We start from the raw sequence: 14,157 nt of genomic DNA, 5'->3' as shown, positions 1-14,157 counted from the left end.
GGAGCAGCTGTCCCTGGGGTGCCAAGACCAGTGTCTGTGCCAGGTCACAGGGTGTCCCTGAGAGCTCGTGTCCCCTGGCAGCCTCAGAACATCCCCTTATTTAGACGCAGGGGCTTGCGGATGTCATCAGGTTAAGGCGGGTCCTTCTGGTTTGGGGTGGGTCCCACTTCCAGCCACCAGTGACCTTATAAGAGGGAGGTTTGGGAACAGGGACACACAGCAGAAAAAGACCACATGATGATGGAGGCGAAGACTAGACTGATGCTTCCAGAAGCCAAGGGAGCCAGGGGCTGCCCCCCACTGCTAGAGCTGGGGCGAGAAGGGAAGGAGAAGGACTCTTCCAAAGAGGCTGCAGAAGGAGTGCAGCCCTACCAACACTTGACCTTGGGCCCCCGGCCTCCAGAACCTAGACGGTAAAGTTACATTGTTTTAAGCATCCTGGTCAGTGGTAGTTTATTACAGCAGTCCTGGAAGAGGATGCGGGGTTGTCACGGACTCGGAAATGCCGGCGTTGCAGGCCACCACGGAAGCACACGGGCTGGAGCAGACAGGTGCCTGGAGGGCTGCTGTTGAAGATGAAACCAGAGTTGCAAGTGACCATGAAAGTGGCCCAGGGACCCCTCACAGTGCAGACCAGGAAACTGAGATCCGGAGTCAAACCATTTGTACACGAGCTCAAGCTTCCTAATTCCCACCCCACTCCTGTGCCCCCCAGACCCCCCTCCCACACACACCTGCTCAGTCACCGGGACAAAGTCATCATTCATTGCTTGTGGCCCTTCCTTTTTCATGACACACCCTCAAAAACTGTACACCGGATGGAGCTGTAATGGTTCCACTCGTGTGAACTCGCCGAACCTCCCTGCAAACTCTACCCCTCCACCCTAAGCCCCTCCCACGTCCCCCTTTCTCACCTTCCTGTGAGGGGACAGGGTGGGTATAGAACACCACCCCTGTCCTCAGGCCCATGCAGCATGCTAATCACTCAGAGGGGAGGACTGCTTCACGAGCAGCCCCAAACAACCACAAATTGAGCTGTAGTCACGAGGAAGCCCTCCTGGAAGACGTGCCGCCAGGAAGAGCGAGCATGGGTGGGGCCCAGGGGGCTGGAGAGGTGACTGGAGAAAGAAAGAGCACGGGGCAGCCATGCCATGGCTTCTGAGGGGGACTCAGAGGGAGGGTCTGGCAGGTGGGGCGGGGAGGACTGGGCAGTAAGAAAGTCCTAAACACTGGCGGCGGGATTCAGGCTTGACGACAGTGGTAGTAACTGTGGCAGGTTGTCCACGGAGAAGGGACAGACTGGCCGGAAGGTTCAGTGGAGCATGGGGGTCAAACTGCTCCCAGGGCTGCAGCCGCCGTCGGTCCTCTGGCCTTTCTTTGAAAGCCACCCACAAACTCAAGATGGGCTGTCAGTCCGGGAGCTTGCCTCCGCTCGCCCACACCCTTGCTAGGCCTGGCCTGCGGCCTCTCCTGCCCCCACTCTCTGCATCAGCTCAATGCCAGCGTAGAACAAGTGGGGCCATCACTTGGAGACATTTGAAGGATGTCTGGAAGATGGCAAATCCCTAAAGGCCAAGTGATGTTTCCCCAGGTCCCTGTAGAGAAGGCCAGCTGGCGGGGAAGCTGAGCCAGGGTCCTGGGCCTGCCAATTCCTCCAGTACTCTGGCCCCTGGTGCCCCCCTCGCCCTGCCTGTCAGGCCAGCCATGACCTTGGTTATAAAGCCAGGCAGGGCAAAGCTGCTTTCGCCATCTGATCATCACTTGGCATTGTTCTTGCCATAGGCTTTACGTAGACAGAATGCCAGTCCTTGGGAATTGTTTGGTGGGGCTTTGCACGATCAGGAATCGCCAGCTTGTTGTGGCCAAAGATATGTTCACTGAGCTTTTTTCTGGAGCCTTCTTCTGCATTGAACACGCACAGCAGCGGCAAACATTCTGCTCTTTCCAATGTGGGGAAGAAGGACAGGGTGGTGTTTGGGATGCTGTTGTGAGCGAACGGGGACTAGGCAGGTATCTTTTGTTTTCCTCACATTTCGGTTGGGTTTTATCTTACACTGTGCAATTAGGAGGAGAAGCGGTTGGAGTATCGTCATGTTGACATAGGAGGTCTGACTGCCGTGCCCGGTCAAACCTCAGGGTCCTGTTATGGGAAACAGAGGAAGAGAAATGATAACAGTGAGCACAACACACACACACACACTCACACCTTTGGAAGCCGTGCCCGGGATACAGTTCTGATGGCTTTACTCACAGATCTCATTGAACCTCCGCTCGGACTTGTAGGTGGGGAAAGTTCTACGTGCCCACCTTCTGGGTGAGGGGGCTGAGGCCCAGGGAGTAAGTGTAAGAAAAATGTCCGGACGGAAAGTCACGTGCACCAGTACGTCTGTAGAACCGACTGAACCTCGGTCTGTCGGTTACACACCCTGAGGTCCAGAACTGACTGTGAAGTTCGTTTGGCCGGTCCCTCGAGTGTCTCCGACAACACCTAGGATTTAGAAATAATATTTAAAATAAGTACGCATTTCGTATTTTTGAAATACAGGGAATAATTTTCATTTGGCCTCAAACTTAGCAATTCTATCTTTCTTCATCCTCGGAGGTGCAAACCCCCTGCGAGGCGAAGGCAGATCAGGTGCCTTTTACTCCTTTTTTTGCCCTGAGTGTATAAAAGGGAGAAATAGGCCGGGGGAGGAGTGGGTCACGTCCCCTGGGGTCTCGACTCAAAAGGAAACAAATACGAGTCAATTGGTCCTGGGTCACGTACTGACGATTAAAAAGCCACGTCACTGTGTGAAGTGTTGGATCTGAATAAACAGCAGAGGGTGCGTTTCAGAGTTTAAGCAAAGCCAAAGGCAAGGGCCTGCTGGGAAAGCCAGTAACTTGTGCTGAAGCCTGGCACCAGTTCAAGGGTGGGAGTCAGTTCGTGGTCGCTTACCCAGCAGATGTGTGCGGACCGTCCCCTCATTCCTCTGTGTCCTTCTGTGTCCAACAGGGAAGAGCTTCACTCTGACCATCACCGTCTTCACGAACCCACCGCAAGTTGCCACTTACCACAGAGCCATCAAAATCACCGTGGATGGACCCCGAGAACCTCGAAGTAAGTGGGCCCCCTTGGGGCTGGCACACCCTTGGGGCTGGCACCCTCAGGCACCAGGGACAGTGTCTCGCAATCCTTGGGTTTGACTGGCATCCCTCAAAGGTGGCTCAAACCTCTGCCAGAGGTGGGTATCAGGCCCCTGCAGGGAGAAAGAGTTTTACTGTCGACACTCTGGCTCCTCAGGGATGCCTCTGAGCACTCCGCTCTCTCTGGAGCACCCCCTTAGAGGGCCGCAGGAAACCAGGCTAACCCAAGTGCATGATGGGACCATTTCAAGCTGTGTGAGGCTCGGGACTAGCCTCCGATACGCGGTAGAGCCCAACAGGCTCGGAAACAGTGAGTGGAAGATGGTGCAGGCACAGGGGTGGCCAAAAAAAGGCCTGAGGGTCAGAGTGGACCACAAGGGCCTGATTAGCATTCATGCTGGCCTTTTATTCCTTTGTTGAGGCTGGAAAAGAAAAGTAGGAAAATGACCATTTTCTTTCCGTGGCATGGATCAAAATCTTATTACAGGATTGTTCAAAGCAGAGCGTGGGAGGGGGAGGGGGAGGAGTGCCCGGGTGGGAAGCCAGTAAATATAGAAAGATGGCGCCAAAGGAAAACGGCTCCGATGAGAGCGGTTTTCTAAAACGGAGTGGGCTTGTTTAGTCTGCAGGACGATGTCTTCCTGGTGACTTAATGACTGTCTTTGAGTAAACACGAGTGACACTCTTTCCCAAACCACACCCTTCCCGGAGACACAGGCTGCGTCTCAGTCCCCGATCCGTGGCGCGAGCTGAATGGCCCCGCCCAGCACCTGTGTGCCCCCAAACTGTAGCAGGGTTCCCAGTAGGAAGCTCATCCTCTCTTCTCAGGGGGGAGAGGTTCAGACACAGGGCTCCCTGCTGTTCCTAGAGGTGGAGATGCAGGGAGGCCAGGATGTGGAATGCAGAGGTGAAGGGTCCAGGCTCCGGGAGCAAGTGAGTGAAGCTCTGGCTCCTGCACACCCTGCTGCAAGTCCCAGGCCCCCCCTGACCCTCTGCTCCTCGTCAGCAACACAGGGAGAGTAATGAGGCTTCTGTGGAGGACAGGAAGAAGCAGGCCGTGTGCCTGGGGCGGAGAAGCAGCCCTGGAGAGGTTCCCCACCTGCGTCTCCCTGGCCTTGCTGGGGGCCTGTCCTGCTGAGCACTTTCTCATTGTGGGGGTGCCCCTGGGGCCATTGAGGCCACCCCTGGGGAGTGGCATTCTCTCTGCACATCACCCTGAGATCACAGCACCTTGAAGAAGTCTTTCTCGCTCTCCCGGCCACAGCCTCCTGGCTGGCCAATCACCTGCAGGAACCATCCAGGGGTGGCCTCAGCTTTCCCAGTGCCCCAGAGTGGGAAGAGCCCCTCGGTCCCATTTCCCACATTCCATGAGGTCGTCCCCATCTGACCGCCTTTTCCGCGTCAGCTTTTCCTGGCCCAGCCCAGACTCAGGAAACCCTGGGACTCGGCAGCAAACCCTGATTCCAATTGATCTGCGAAAAGCAGGCCTGTACACAGTGACAACCAAACCCCGAACGACTGTGGCCGCTTCATGGGTTTCCAAAGTAGGAATGGCAAACTGAGGACTGGTGGCGGCCCTGCTTTAAACACTGCCAGTGCCTCGGGCTCTCCATGGAGGAACCAAGAGGAAGCAGGCTTAAGATGGCCAGGCCCCGGTGGGGGTGGAGGCAGTTGTGACGTGTAAGGAAATTGACTCTGAGGGTGGCTATTTTAGTTAGAAAGGCGCACTCAGGGCTGTAGGATCTCTGTCTTCACCAACAGAAGCAACAGTTCCTAGGGGAACAAGCCTAAACCTCGTGACCCCTCTTATCATATGTACCCCGACCTCTGCCCTCCCGCACATAAAACAGCCCGGTTTTGCCCCCTCGCTAGTATCTTCTGTGACTTTCAAAGCACCTATGCAGTGGTTGAGATTCAGGAAACAAATGGGTGCTGTGACTTTTAAGAAATACCCGTGAGAGGGGAAGATGCGCGACTGTAGTGCTGGCAGCCCGGCTATATGGTCTCCTCGGCTTCCCGCCATTGCAGAACTTAAGAAAACAGTCATTATAGAGAAGGCGCTCCAAACAGACTGGGGGGATTTGCTCCGAAGGGGTAACCGTTTTTATGGAGTCTTTCCTGCCAAATGGAATTTGGGGTCAGGGGAAATTAAATTAAAAATTAAATTAAATGAATAATTATATGTATGATATAAAGAGGTGTTATAGGCCCAGGTAGATAGTCTCACATTTCACAGGTGGCTTCTAGAAAAAAGTCAAAGGCATGCAGACTTCCTGGTGACGCTCCTACCTGCTGGCTTTTCTCTCCAGCCCACGAGGCGGGGGCAGGGGGCGGAGCACGGCTTTCTAAATTTAGTGTGCGGTTTTCTTCTTATTTGCCTGCCTTGATTCAAGGTGGGAAATACTTCTTTGTGATGAAGCTCCACTCACCGCCACTTTAAAAAGAGAAGGTTAACCCTTTTTCCCAGCTTTGTGGAGATATAACTGGCATGGTGTGTAAGTTTAAGGTTTACCACATGACGACTCGATACACGATGTGTTGTGAGATGGTCACCACGTCCATCCCCTCTCAGAGTGACAGTGCTGAGCACGTTTCAGGTGCACGCTGTGAGCCACTTGCCAGTGCCGAGTCCGGTCCTGTTCACTGCAGTGCCCACGTCCCCAGGACCTACTCTCCCCGGGACAACCGGAAGCGTGTGCCCTTTGGCCCACTTCACCCATTTCCTCCCCACCCCCCGCCCCGGCAACCACCAGTCTGTTCGTCTCTGCGTGTTCAGGTTTTCCGACTCCACTGTGAGTGAGATCACACAGTACCTGCCCTTCTCTGTCTGACTTATCTCACTTAGCGTAATGTCCTCAGGGCCCAGCCATGTTGCCACAAATAGTGGACTTTCCTCTACTTTATGGCTGAGTAATATTCCATTGTGATAAATACACACACCCTGCATTTTCTCTATCTGCTCTTCCATCGGGAGGCACTCGGGTAGCTTCGGCGTCTAGGCCGCCGTGAATAATTCGCAGTCACTTCTGATGTAATGTTCAGAGAGGTCACGGCATGTAGACCAGGACGCCCCAGCAATGTCAAATCTATGGGGTAGGGAGACCTCCACTGCCCCTTCTTTATTGTGGTGCTGTGAATTCTGGGTAATTGTTGCCAAACGGCCCTGGCATAGCCATGTCAAACGGTTTTTTCAAAAGTTCTCTCATTTCACGAAGTCAAAGCCCATGTGAGCTGGCGGGGACCTGAGGGGCTTCGGGCCTGATTGCATCACAGAGGCAGGAAAGCAGCCCCAGGGCGATTGGGTGATTTGCCTAGATTGAAAAGGAATCGTGGGTGGTGAAGCCAGAAACACAGTGAGGAGCTGCTGATACCTAGCCCTCTACGCTTACCCGTGCATCCGTCTGTCTGTCCATTGGTCAGCTCCCCATCTGACCCTGGCCCATACTGAACTCTCTGACCTGGCCTCGGTCCCCTCGGGCTTGAAATAAGGTTTTGGCTTTGTTGGCGTCTCGCAGGCCTCCCCGTGGTGAGGCTGCCTAGAAAGGGGAATGGCTGTGTGTCTTTGCTAGTGAGGAGCCTTCAGCATGAAGCACGTGGTGGTTGTGGAGGGGAGGAGCCCGAAGGAAAGCTTCTCTCATGCCACCCACCACTCTGGATGTTAACAGAAGGACCATGAATGAAAGGGCAATAGTGCAACCACTATTGGTGGGGCTGATGGGAAACCTGAGGTTTCAGGCCAGCGAGGCCGTTCGTGGTGGGGAGCAGATTTGTTGTGGAGAGGGAGTTCTGTCGGGAGGTGCTCTCGGCCGGGGTCAGTTCTTATAAGCAGCAGTGGGTCGGGAACCGCTCAGGGGCTTGCTATCGCTCTGAAGATCGTCTTCTCCTTAAGCTTGAAAGGTAGAGTGCAGGATTTTTTTGGAAAGAATGTTTGACAGTTGTTTTTATGTGGTTTTGTATGTTTAGAGGACCTCACGCAAAGCTGCGGCCCAGTCCATGTGCCTGGAACTTGGGCCCCGTGTCTGTACGAGGATAATGTTGAGACACTAAACCGCATCCTCTGCAGATACTCTGTGAAATCATCTGAACCTGTGCATTAGCTCAGTGCTGGGCGGGAGGGTATTTTGCTAAGTCGAGGGGGAGGAGGGCGAGCCCTGGCACGAGGTGGGGGGGGGAGATCCCAGGGCTGTGGGGTTGGACAGTCATCCTGATGTCATGCGCGTCGTCACCTGTCTAGCCAGGAACCTGTTGCATCTGGAACTCAGAGTAACCTAATTAAAAATTGGAAAGGTTAATCAAACAAACCTGGGCCATCTCTGGGGCACCGCCTGCCCGCGGGCTGAAGAAGCCCTTCACAGGGGTGGTGCTGTGCACGAGCCCCCAAGGGTCACAATGACAGATAACGAGGAGGCACTGTCACCTAGAAACTTGGGAACATGCTGTTTTCTGGAGCCTACTTTTTGACGCCAACCAACTTTTTTGTTTCTTTTTTTTTAAATAAGGAGTTACAGTTGAAAATAGGTTGATTGAAGGGCCCAGCTCTTCATCACTCAGTCGCTTTGTTGAGGACTTTGTGGCGATTACATCAACAACGAATATCATTTTCTTCCATGATTTTGAGTGTAAATAGCAAACCGGTAATATATATACAGAGGAGAAACAGGATCTTTATACAATAAATTGCAAGTATGTTTCAAGGGAAAGGAAGAATATGTAAAGGGTCCCTATGCACTTAGGATGATAATGGGCCTAAAAGCACTTAAAATCTAGTTTACCCAGAAGTGTGGAATGAGAAGTGTTTGCAGAGTGTTCTTGTGATCAACTGATATAGTTATTTTTTGACATTATTTTCTCTTAATCATAAAAACACCTAATAATAATAACAGCTCACGGCACCCGTTGTTCGCCCAGCACTGTTCAAAGTGCGGGCGTCTGTGAGCTGAGATCATCTTTGCAAGAGCAGGTAAGAGCAGCAGAAGCAGGGAGAAAGTAAGCCCCTCCCGAGGTCACAGGGTCAGTCGGCAGGGTCAGTGGGCAGAACGGAGACAACACAGCCCTGACATCCGAGTTTGAGAGCGGCACCCGTTACTTCCTGAGCTTCGTTGTATCGACGTGTCTGTGTCTGAAATGTTGTAGCAGGAGAGTTTATCGCTCCAGTTCTGGTGCAAATACAGCTTTGGGGCAGAAGGCCAAGCCTTGCCGGGTTTCCCTTGGGCGGGGCTTTGGGAAGCTGTGTGGGGGAGGCGGGGCCGGAGTCAGCCACACCACCACCCGTGCAATGGCTGGCTGTCGCCAGGGTCTACCCACAGGCCCGGCCTCCGTGGGGGTCTTGTTGGGGGGGGTTGCACAACACATACCTCTTCCTTCAGTGCTGCGCACAGGAATAACATGACAAAAATGACCACCCGGTGAACAGCTCGAGTTCGGTCGCCCTTTGGCGCTTTCTACAGGGCCGTGTGCAAAGTGCGCGGCCCCACACGGGGTGAAAATTTGTGTCCTTCCTGCTCCTGAGTGGTCAGTGGGATGCCGGACAGTCTTACAGCTCTGTGATCTCAGGGTTGCCACTTTGCCACCTTTGTCACTTTTCTTGATGTGTCACCGTCTTCCAGGTAACGAGCAGCGTTCTGCCTAATGCCTCTTCCCTTAGAATCTTCAAATTCGGGGCTTGGACTTAAGTCCTTTCTAGACAGAATCGCGCTCCACAATAGAAAAAGGGCATGATTCTTCCTTCCCTCCCACCCAAATAGAAAGCAGGAGACAGAGAGTCAATGAGGAGAAAACCTTCCGCCTTCTATTCCTCTTCCCACGTGGAAGGGCCTTTTGGTGCTAAGGCAGACCTTCTGGGGTGACCCCACCAGCACTGGGGTGCCCTTAGGGCCGAGTCCCCAACTGCCTTGGGACCCAGCAGGAGCCGTTCTTAAAGCCTTAATTATAGTCCTGCCTAAATGGGTCCAGCGAATTTGAGAATCTCTTTCTGTTTATTATTGTAGTGGTATCAAGGTAGACCAAGAAGAATTTTATGTATCGTATTTAGCCGTGTATAATGCGTACTTTTGGGCCCAAATTTTTGAGGGGAAAGTGAGGATGCACACTATTCATGGGTAGTGTTAATTCTGCATCTATATAAATGTTTTTAGTTCTTTTACTTATGCTTATGCATTGAAAGTGTAACTCTAAAAAGCAATAATAATATCTATATGCAAGATAATATCGTGGAATACAATAATCAGTTTTGTTTTTAAATAAAAATAAGTAAAAAATTGAATGAAAAAATTAAAATGAGAGATTTTTTCCCTGAAAGTTTGAGTCAAAAACACGGGTGCGCATTATACACGTGAGCACATTGTACGTGGCAAAATATGATCCCTCAAGACTCCCCCTGACCCTTTCGCCTGCCGTGGATTGAATGCCTGCAAAGGTCCACAAAGGTCCCTGGGGCAGATGAGAACGTAGGACCCTGGAAGGCATATGCTTCTGCCCCAGAAGCAGGAGTGACTCACCTCGTGAGCTCGCTGAGACCTGGGCAGGCCTGCCACCCCTTGGTAACCAGCCCTACCTTAGACAGAAGTCACTCGGGCTTTTACATGGTATTTGTATTATTGCAGAAAAGAAGGAAAAAGTTCCTTCCCGGTACCAGTGAGGCCCCAAGAAACGATCTGGGCACCTTCTCAGGAGGGTCAGGGAGAGAAGAAACAAACTTAAATCACTACCCAGCATTTCTCTTTCCTTTGGGACCACGGCAAACCCGTATCACGCTCTGAGCACCACCCCACTGAGGTCAGGACCCAGGTGCCCACATCACAGCCCTTGCTGGAACGTCCCGCGTGAAACGCTAACAGGGGAAACAATCCTCTCTGCATTCAGGGTTCAGTCTCTCCACCCGAAACGCGTGAAGGTCTCCGGATCCTGAACCAGGGGACGTGGGTTTCACGCAGGCGCTTCCAGGCCAGTGGGTGTGAACGCGGGCAGTGCACTTCCTTCATCCTCTTTCCTCTTCCCCCAGACCAGGCAGCTGAACCAGGTAATCTCTAAATTAGTTCCCACTCGGAAGGGGCAACAAAAAATGGTTGTCAGGAAAGTGGAGCTATTGGTTCCCCACAAAAAGGGCCCTTGAGGAGCCGAGCTCCAGGGGCCCTGGTCCTGTGGACACGGGCATGTCCCTATGCTCCCACGTCACACTCGAGGTGTCCTTTTTCTTTGCTGTAAATTTGTAAGAAGGCTTTTATCATTTGTTTTTGAAATTACCTGGCTATGAGTAACTCACTTAATTTCCCGCAGCCCTGATTTTGCAGCCTTCGACTTGTAATTACAACTGGGGTTGGGATGCCGTGTGGGCTCTTGCTGACTGCGTGGGTGACCATCCCTGGGGGCAACGGGCCTGGCCAAGCCTCCGTAAACAAGGACGGGGGCTGTTCTCATGGGGCTGGAAGGCAGCGTGGAATGTTGGGAACCACGCCTGGGACACGAGGAGCAATGGGGACATGGAGCAAAGGCTTGAGAGCTTTTGTCTCTAAGAAAACTAAACAAACAAACAAAAAATTTCGAATCCTACATTTAAAAATGCATGAAGCTGCGTGACGTTGCATCTTTTTAGATGTTTAATTAAACATTTATAAATTTTTATTTTCAGTTTTCCTTTTGTGTATAGATCCAGTCCAATGTCTTCTCTGGCAATTTTAGGGACCCTTGTAATGCCCTGGGCACTGCTGCTAAGCCCCAGGGGGTGAGGTGGCCTTGCCCCCAAACGCCAGGCCTGGTGAAACACTTGGGGAAAGTCCTATCTGAGAAATGCTGCAAGCTGGTATTTGGCATCTGCCAAGTAGGTTCTTTCCAAAATATGCATGAAACGGTTGTAGGAGAGGCTCTTCCACACTGTTCTAGAAAACCAACACAAAATGTGCCAGAGTCTCCTGGGGTCCGGATGAGTGCAGCTCACCCGCGGGGGGTGCTGGGACCACCGGCCACCCCCAAGCTTCGCAGCGATGAAAAGGCACTCGGACACCCTCTGAAGTTCTGAGAGCAGCATGCCTCTCGGCACTTGCTCTGGGTGGGTTTTTGTTTTGTTTAGTTTTGTTTTCATTTTGTGCGTGTGTGCCTGTTTGGTCGGCTTTTCTTCGCCACCCCCACCCCCACCCCAAGACTCTCAGTGACACATCCAGTGCTCAGAGGTCACTTGTCAGCGCCAGGGCACCTTTGCTGCAGGCGCTGCGCCGCATGGTCTGCTGCCTCCCACCTGGTGTCCTGATGGAGCAGCCCCCCTAGATGTCTGGGAGTGGGGTCCATAGGTGCCACCCAGTTGCATTTTGGGGAGAACTGGAGCCCCAGCGTGGGGAGCCCTGGCAGCTGCAGGAGCAGGTGGCCCTGGTTCTTGTGTGCGTCTCCACGGCGGGTGGGCAGACCCACAGCTGGTGGGTGGGTCGCGGAGGCACGGCAGTGGGTTTCTCAGCTCTGGGATGGGCTCAGAATTTTTTCTAAACGTGAGCCACTTTCTGTTTTTCACTTTGAAAAAAGAAAAAACTTTTTTTTGAATTTTCCCAAGGGCTTGGGTTTTCCCCTGTAAAGCTCTATAGCCAAGAAAGCCATGAGTAAGAATTGGATTCAGTGAGTCTCATAAACTCCACAGCCGCCACTACACACACACACACACACACACACACACACACACACACACACACACACACACACACACACACGAAAACCACCCCCAAGATCGGCTTCAGCAGGTTCAGCGAATGCCATCCCCCTGCACAAACTCCGTGTCTGAGTTCATCAAGCTGACTTGCAAACTTAGGTTCTCCCTTCCTTTCCATGTTCTTTTCCTTCATAAACAATTTGTTTTAAAGCTTTGCTTTTTGCTGTGAAAACTTGGCCATAAAGAAGGGGTAAATTAGGCACAGTCTGTTACTGGGCATTCCAGCCGTATTACCAGACACATCACAAGACACTGACATTTGGTTGGATGTGAAATGACTTTTTCAAAGTGTGACTTACGTGTGGTCTATTTATATCAAGTTCCACATACAACCAAGTCACGCAGTGTTACTAGGAAAATTCACTCTGGCCAATAGCTAAACATTCTAGAGATGAAAGACAAGGTTTAAAAAAAAATGGAAGTACCCAAAGCAAAGTTTTTTCCCCTTTGCCTGTTGTTTTGTTTTGTTTTTAAAGAAACACAATCAAATTAATCTGCCAAGTCCCCACTACATGAGTTTGGTACTTCCATCAGTGACACGCACTCAGATTCCATGGAAGCGAGTATTGACTAACACAGAGATGGTCACTGAAATCCCCCAGCCCTCACGCCCTGGAAAGTCCAGCGTCTGAGATTCTGTTTGGTTGGGTTGGGTTTGGGTTCACCACGGCTTGGGGGTGTTCAGACTTTGGGTCACGTGAGGTAAAAAGCCCACGCCTGGAATAAGTAATTTCTTCAGGACGAGATGCATTCATGGCGCTCTTCGGGTTTGCTCCTGATCCCCTCTCGTTTTCACTGGACTTTGCGGCGGCTCTGAGATCTCTGTGTTCGCTCACTCATGCTGGAGAGCGCGGAGGAATGTGCACAGTGACGTCTTTGCTGTCATTTCCGACGTTGCTGCCAGGGCACGCCCGAGTTCCAGAGATGAGGCAGAGGGCCTGAGGGCGTGAGACAGGAGTTGGGAGCTGAACCAACCAGGTGCCACGCCTGACCCCCTGCTTCCTCCTCCCTGGGGTCGGTGTCCCCATCTGCAGAGTGGGCTTAGGGTCACCAATCTTGCTGGGGGGGCTGAGGACTCCATGAGACAGACAGAGAGGCAGACTACAGGGGTGGTTGGCCACCCCAGGGCGGGAAGAGCCGGCTGCCTGATTCAGCCACACCCCTCCCCCCGTGGACAGTGGGCCTCCCCATGCTCAGCGTCCTCTGGGGGGAGAGACCAGAAGGTGACACCCCTATCTGGGAAGCATCTCGTGTGATTGGATGAAGAAGCACAGGGGAGAGCAGCACAGTGCCAGGCACAGAGGGGCCCCTTACACGTTAGCTGTTATTAAGGCGCAGGCCCCGGGCGTGGGTCGGCTCCTTCCCCTCACACCTCAGCCCTTCCCCAGGGGAAACTCCTGGAATTCAGCCCATGCCGGGGCCAGGTATTTGCCATTGCCAGCTGACTTTTTAAAAAATCCTGGCAGATTGGGTCCTCAGAATACAATACAATAAGGGCTTTTCTTTCTTTCACCCTATCTGTTACTAATTCCAAATCCTGAACCACTGAACTGACTTCAACAACCGACTTCTCACTAGAGCAAAGCCCTGTTGCCCTGCGTCTGTACCGAAACATGGTCTTTTTTTCAAACAACGATTTTATGAAATCGCAGTTGTTTCCTAACTGAATGTTAGTCCTCCTGCTGCTTGGGGGACCTGGCAGGACACCTAGAAGCTTCCACCGGGTCATCTGTAGGACGGGGATGGTAGTATGAGCTCTGTCTGTACGCACAGGGTTGTTTGAGATACTATGAGATACTATGAGATACTATGCAGGGGCGGGCCAAAGTAGGTTTATAGCTATAATACACATAGCACAATAATTAATAAACAAGCGATACCACACGAATAGACCCCCTAGCTCGCATACCTACCACTGCCAACCTACTTTTGCCCGCCCCTGTACCTCAAGGTGCTCCGTAAGCAGTCTGTCAATGAGATAATGTGACGGATAGGTCATTAGATAATAGATAACAGAAGCCTTTATTATTATTATTATTATTATCATTATTATCGTCATTATTATGGTGTGTGTTATGTAAAAATCTGAGGGATCTTACATAAAATATCACTGGCTTCTTGAAGGTAGATTTCCTCTCATGATGGCTTTTGACCCCTTCTCAGGGTCAACGAGAAGCAAATTGTAGAAAAAGATAATGACCTTGAACCAGCCCCCACCGTAAGCACGGGCTTTCGGGGATTTTACCCTTGGACATTACACTGCATTAACACTCGCTTCCCAGGCTGCTGTGCGTCCTTGAGAATGGGGGGGACACAGAGAAGCGGCCTTGGCAGCTGAGAGC

General features: G+C 52.1%; 1 protein-coding gene across 3 annotated transcripts in view; it reads left to right on the top strand.

Moving 5' to 3' along the window:
* RUNX1 (RUNX family transcription factor 1) overlaps positions 1–14,157 on the top strand; it is a 210,206-nt gene that overhangs the window by 146,845 nt on the left and 49,204 nt on the right. For all 3 annotated transcript variants that reach the window (XM_053916882.1, XM_053916885.1, XM_053916875.1), the window contains one exon: positions 2,996–3,100. In XM_053916882.1, coding sequence (XP_053772857.1) covers positions 2,996–3,100 — 105 coding nt within the window. The remainder of the gene's footprint in view (positions 1–2,995; positions 3,101–14,157) is intronic.

This window comes from Desmodus rotundus, chromosome 2 (genome assembly GCF_022682495.2).
Source record: "Desmodus rotundus isolate HL8 chromosome 2, HLdesRot8A.1, whole genome shotgun sequence".
Taxonomy (NCBI): domain Eukaryota; kingdom Metazoa; phylum Chordata; class Mammalia; order Chiroptera; family Phyllostomidae; genus Desmodus; species Desmodus rotundus.
The sequence above is the reverse complement of the archived record's forward strand: the minus strand, read 5'-3'. Positions and strand labels throughout refer to the sequence as shown.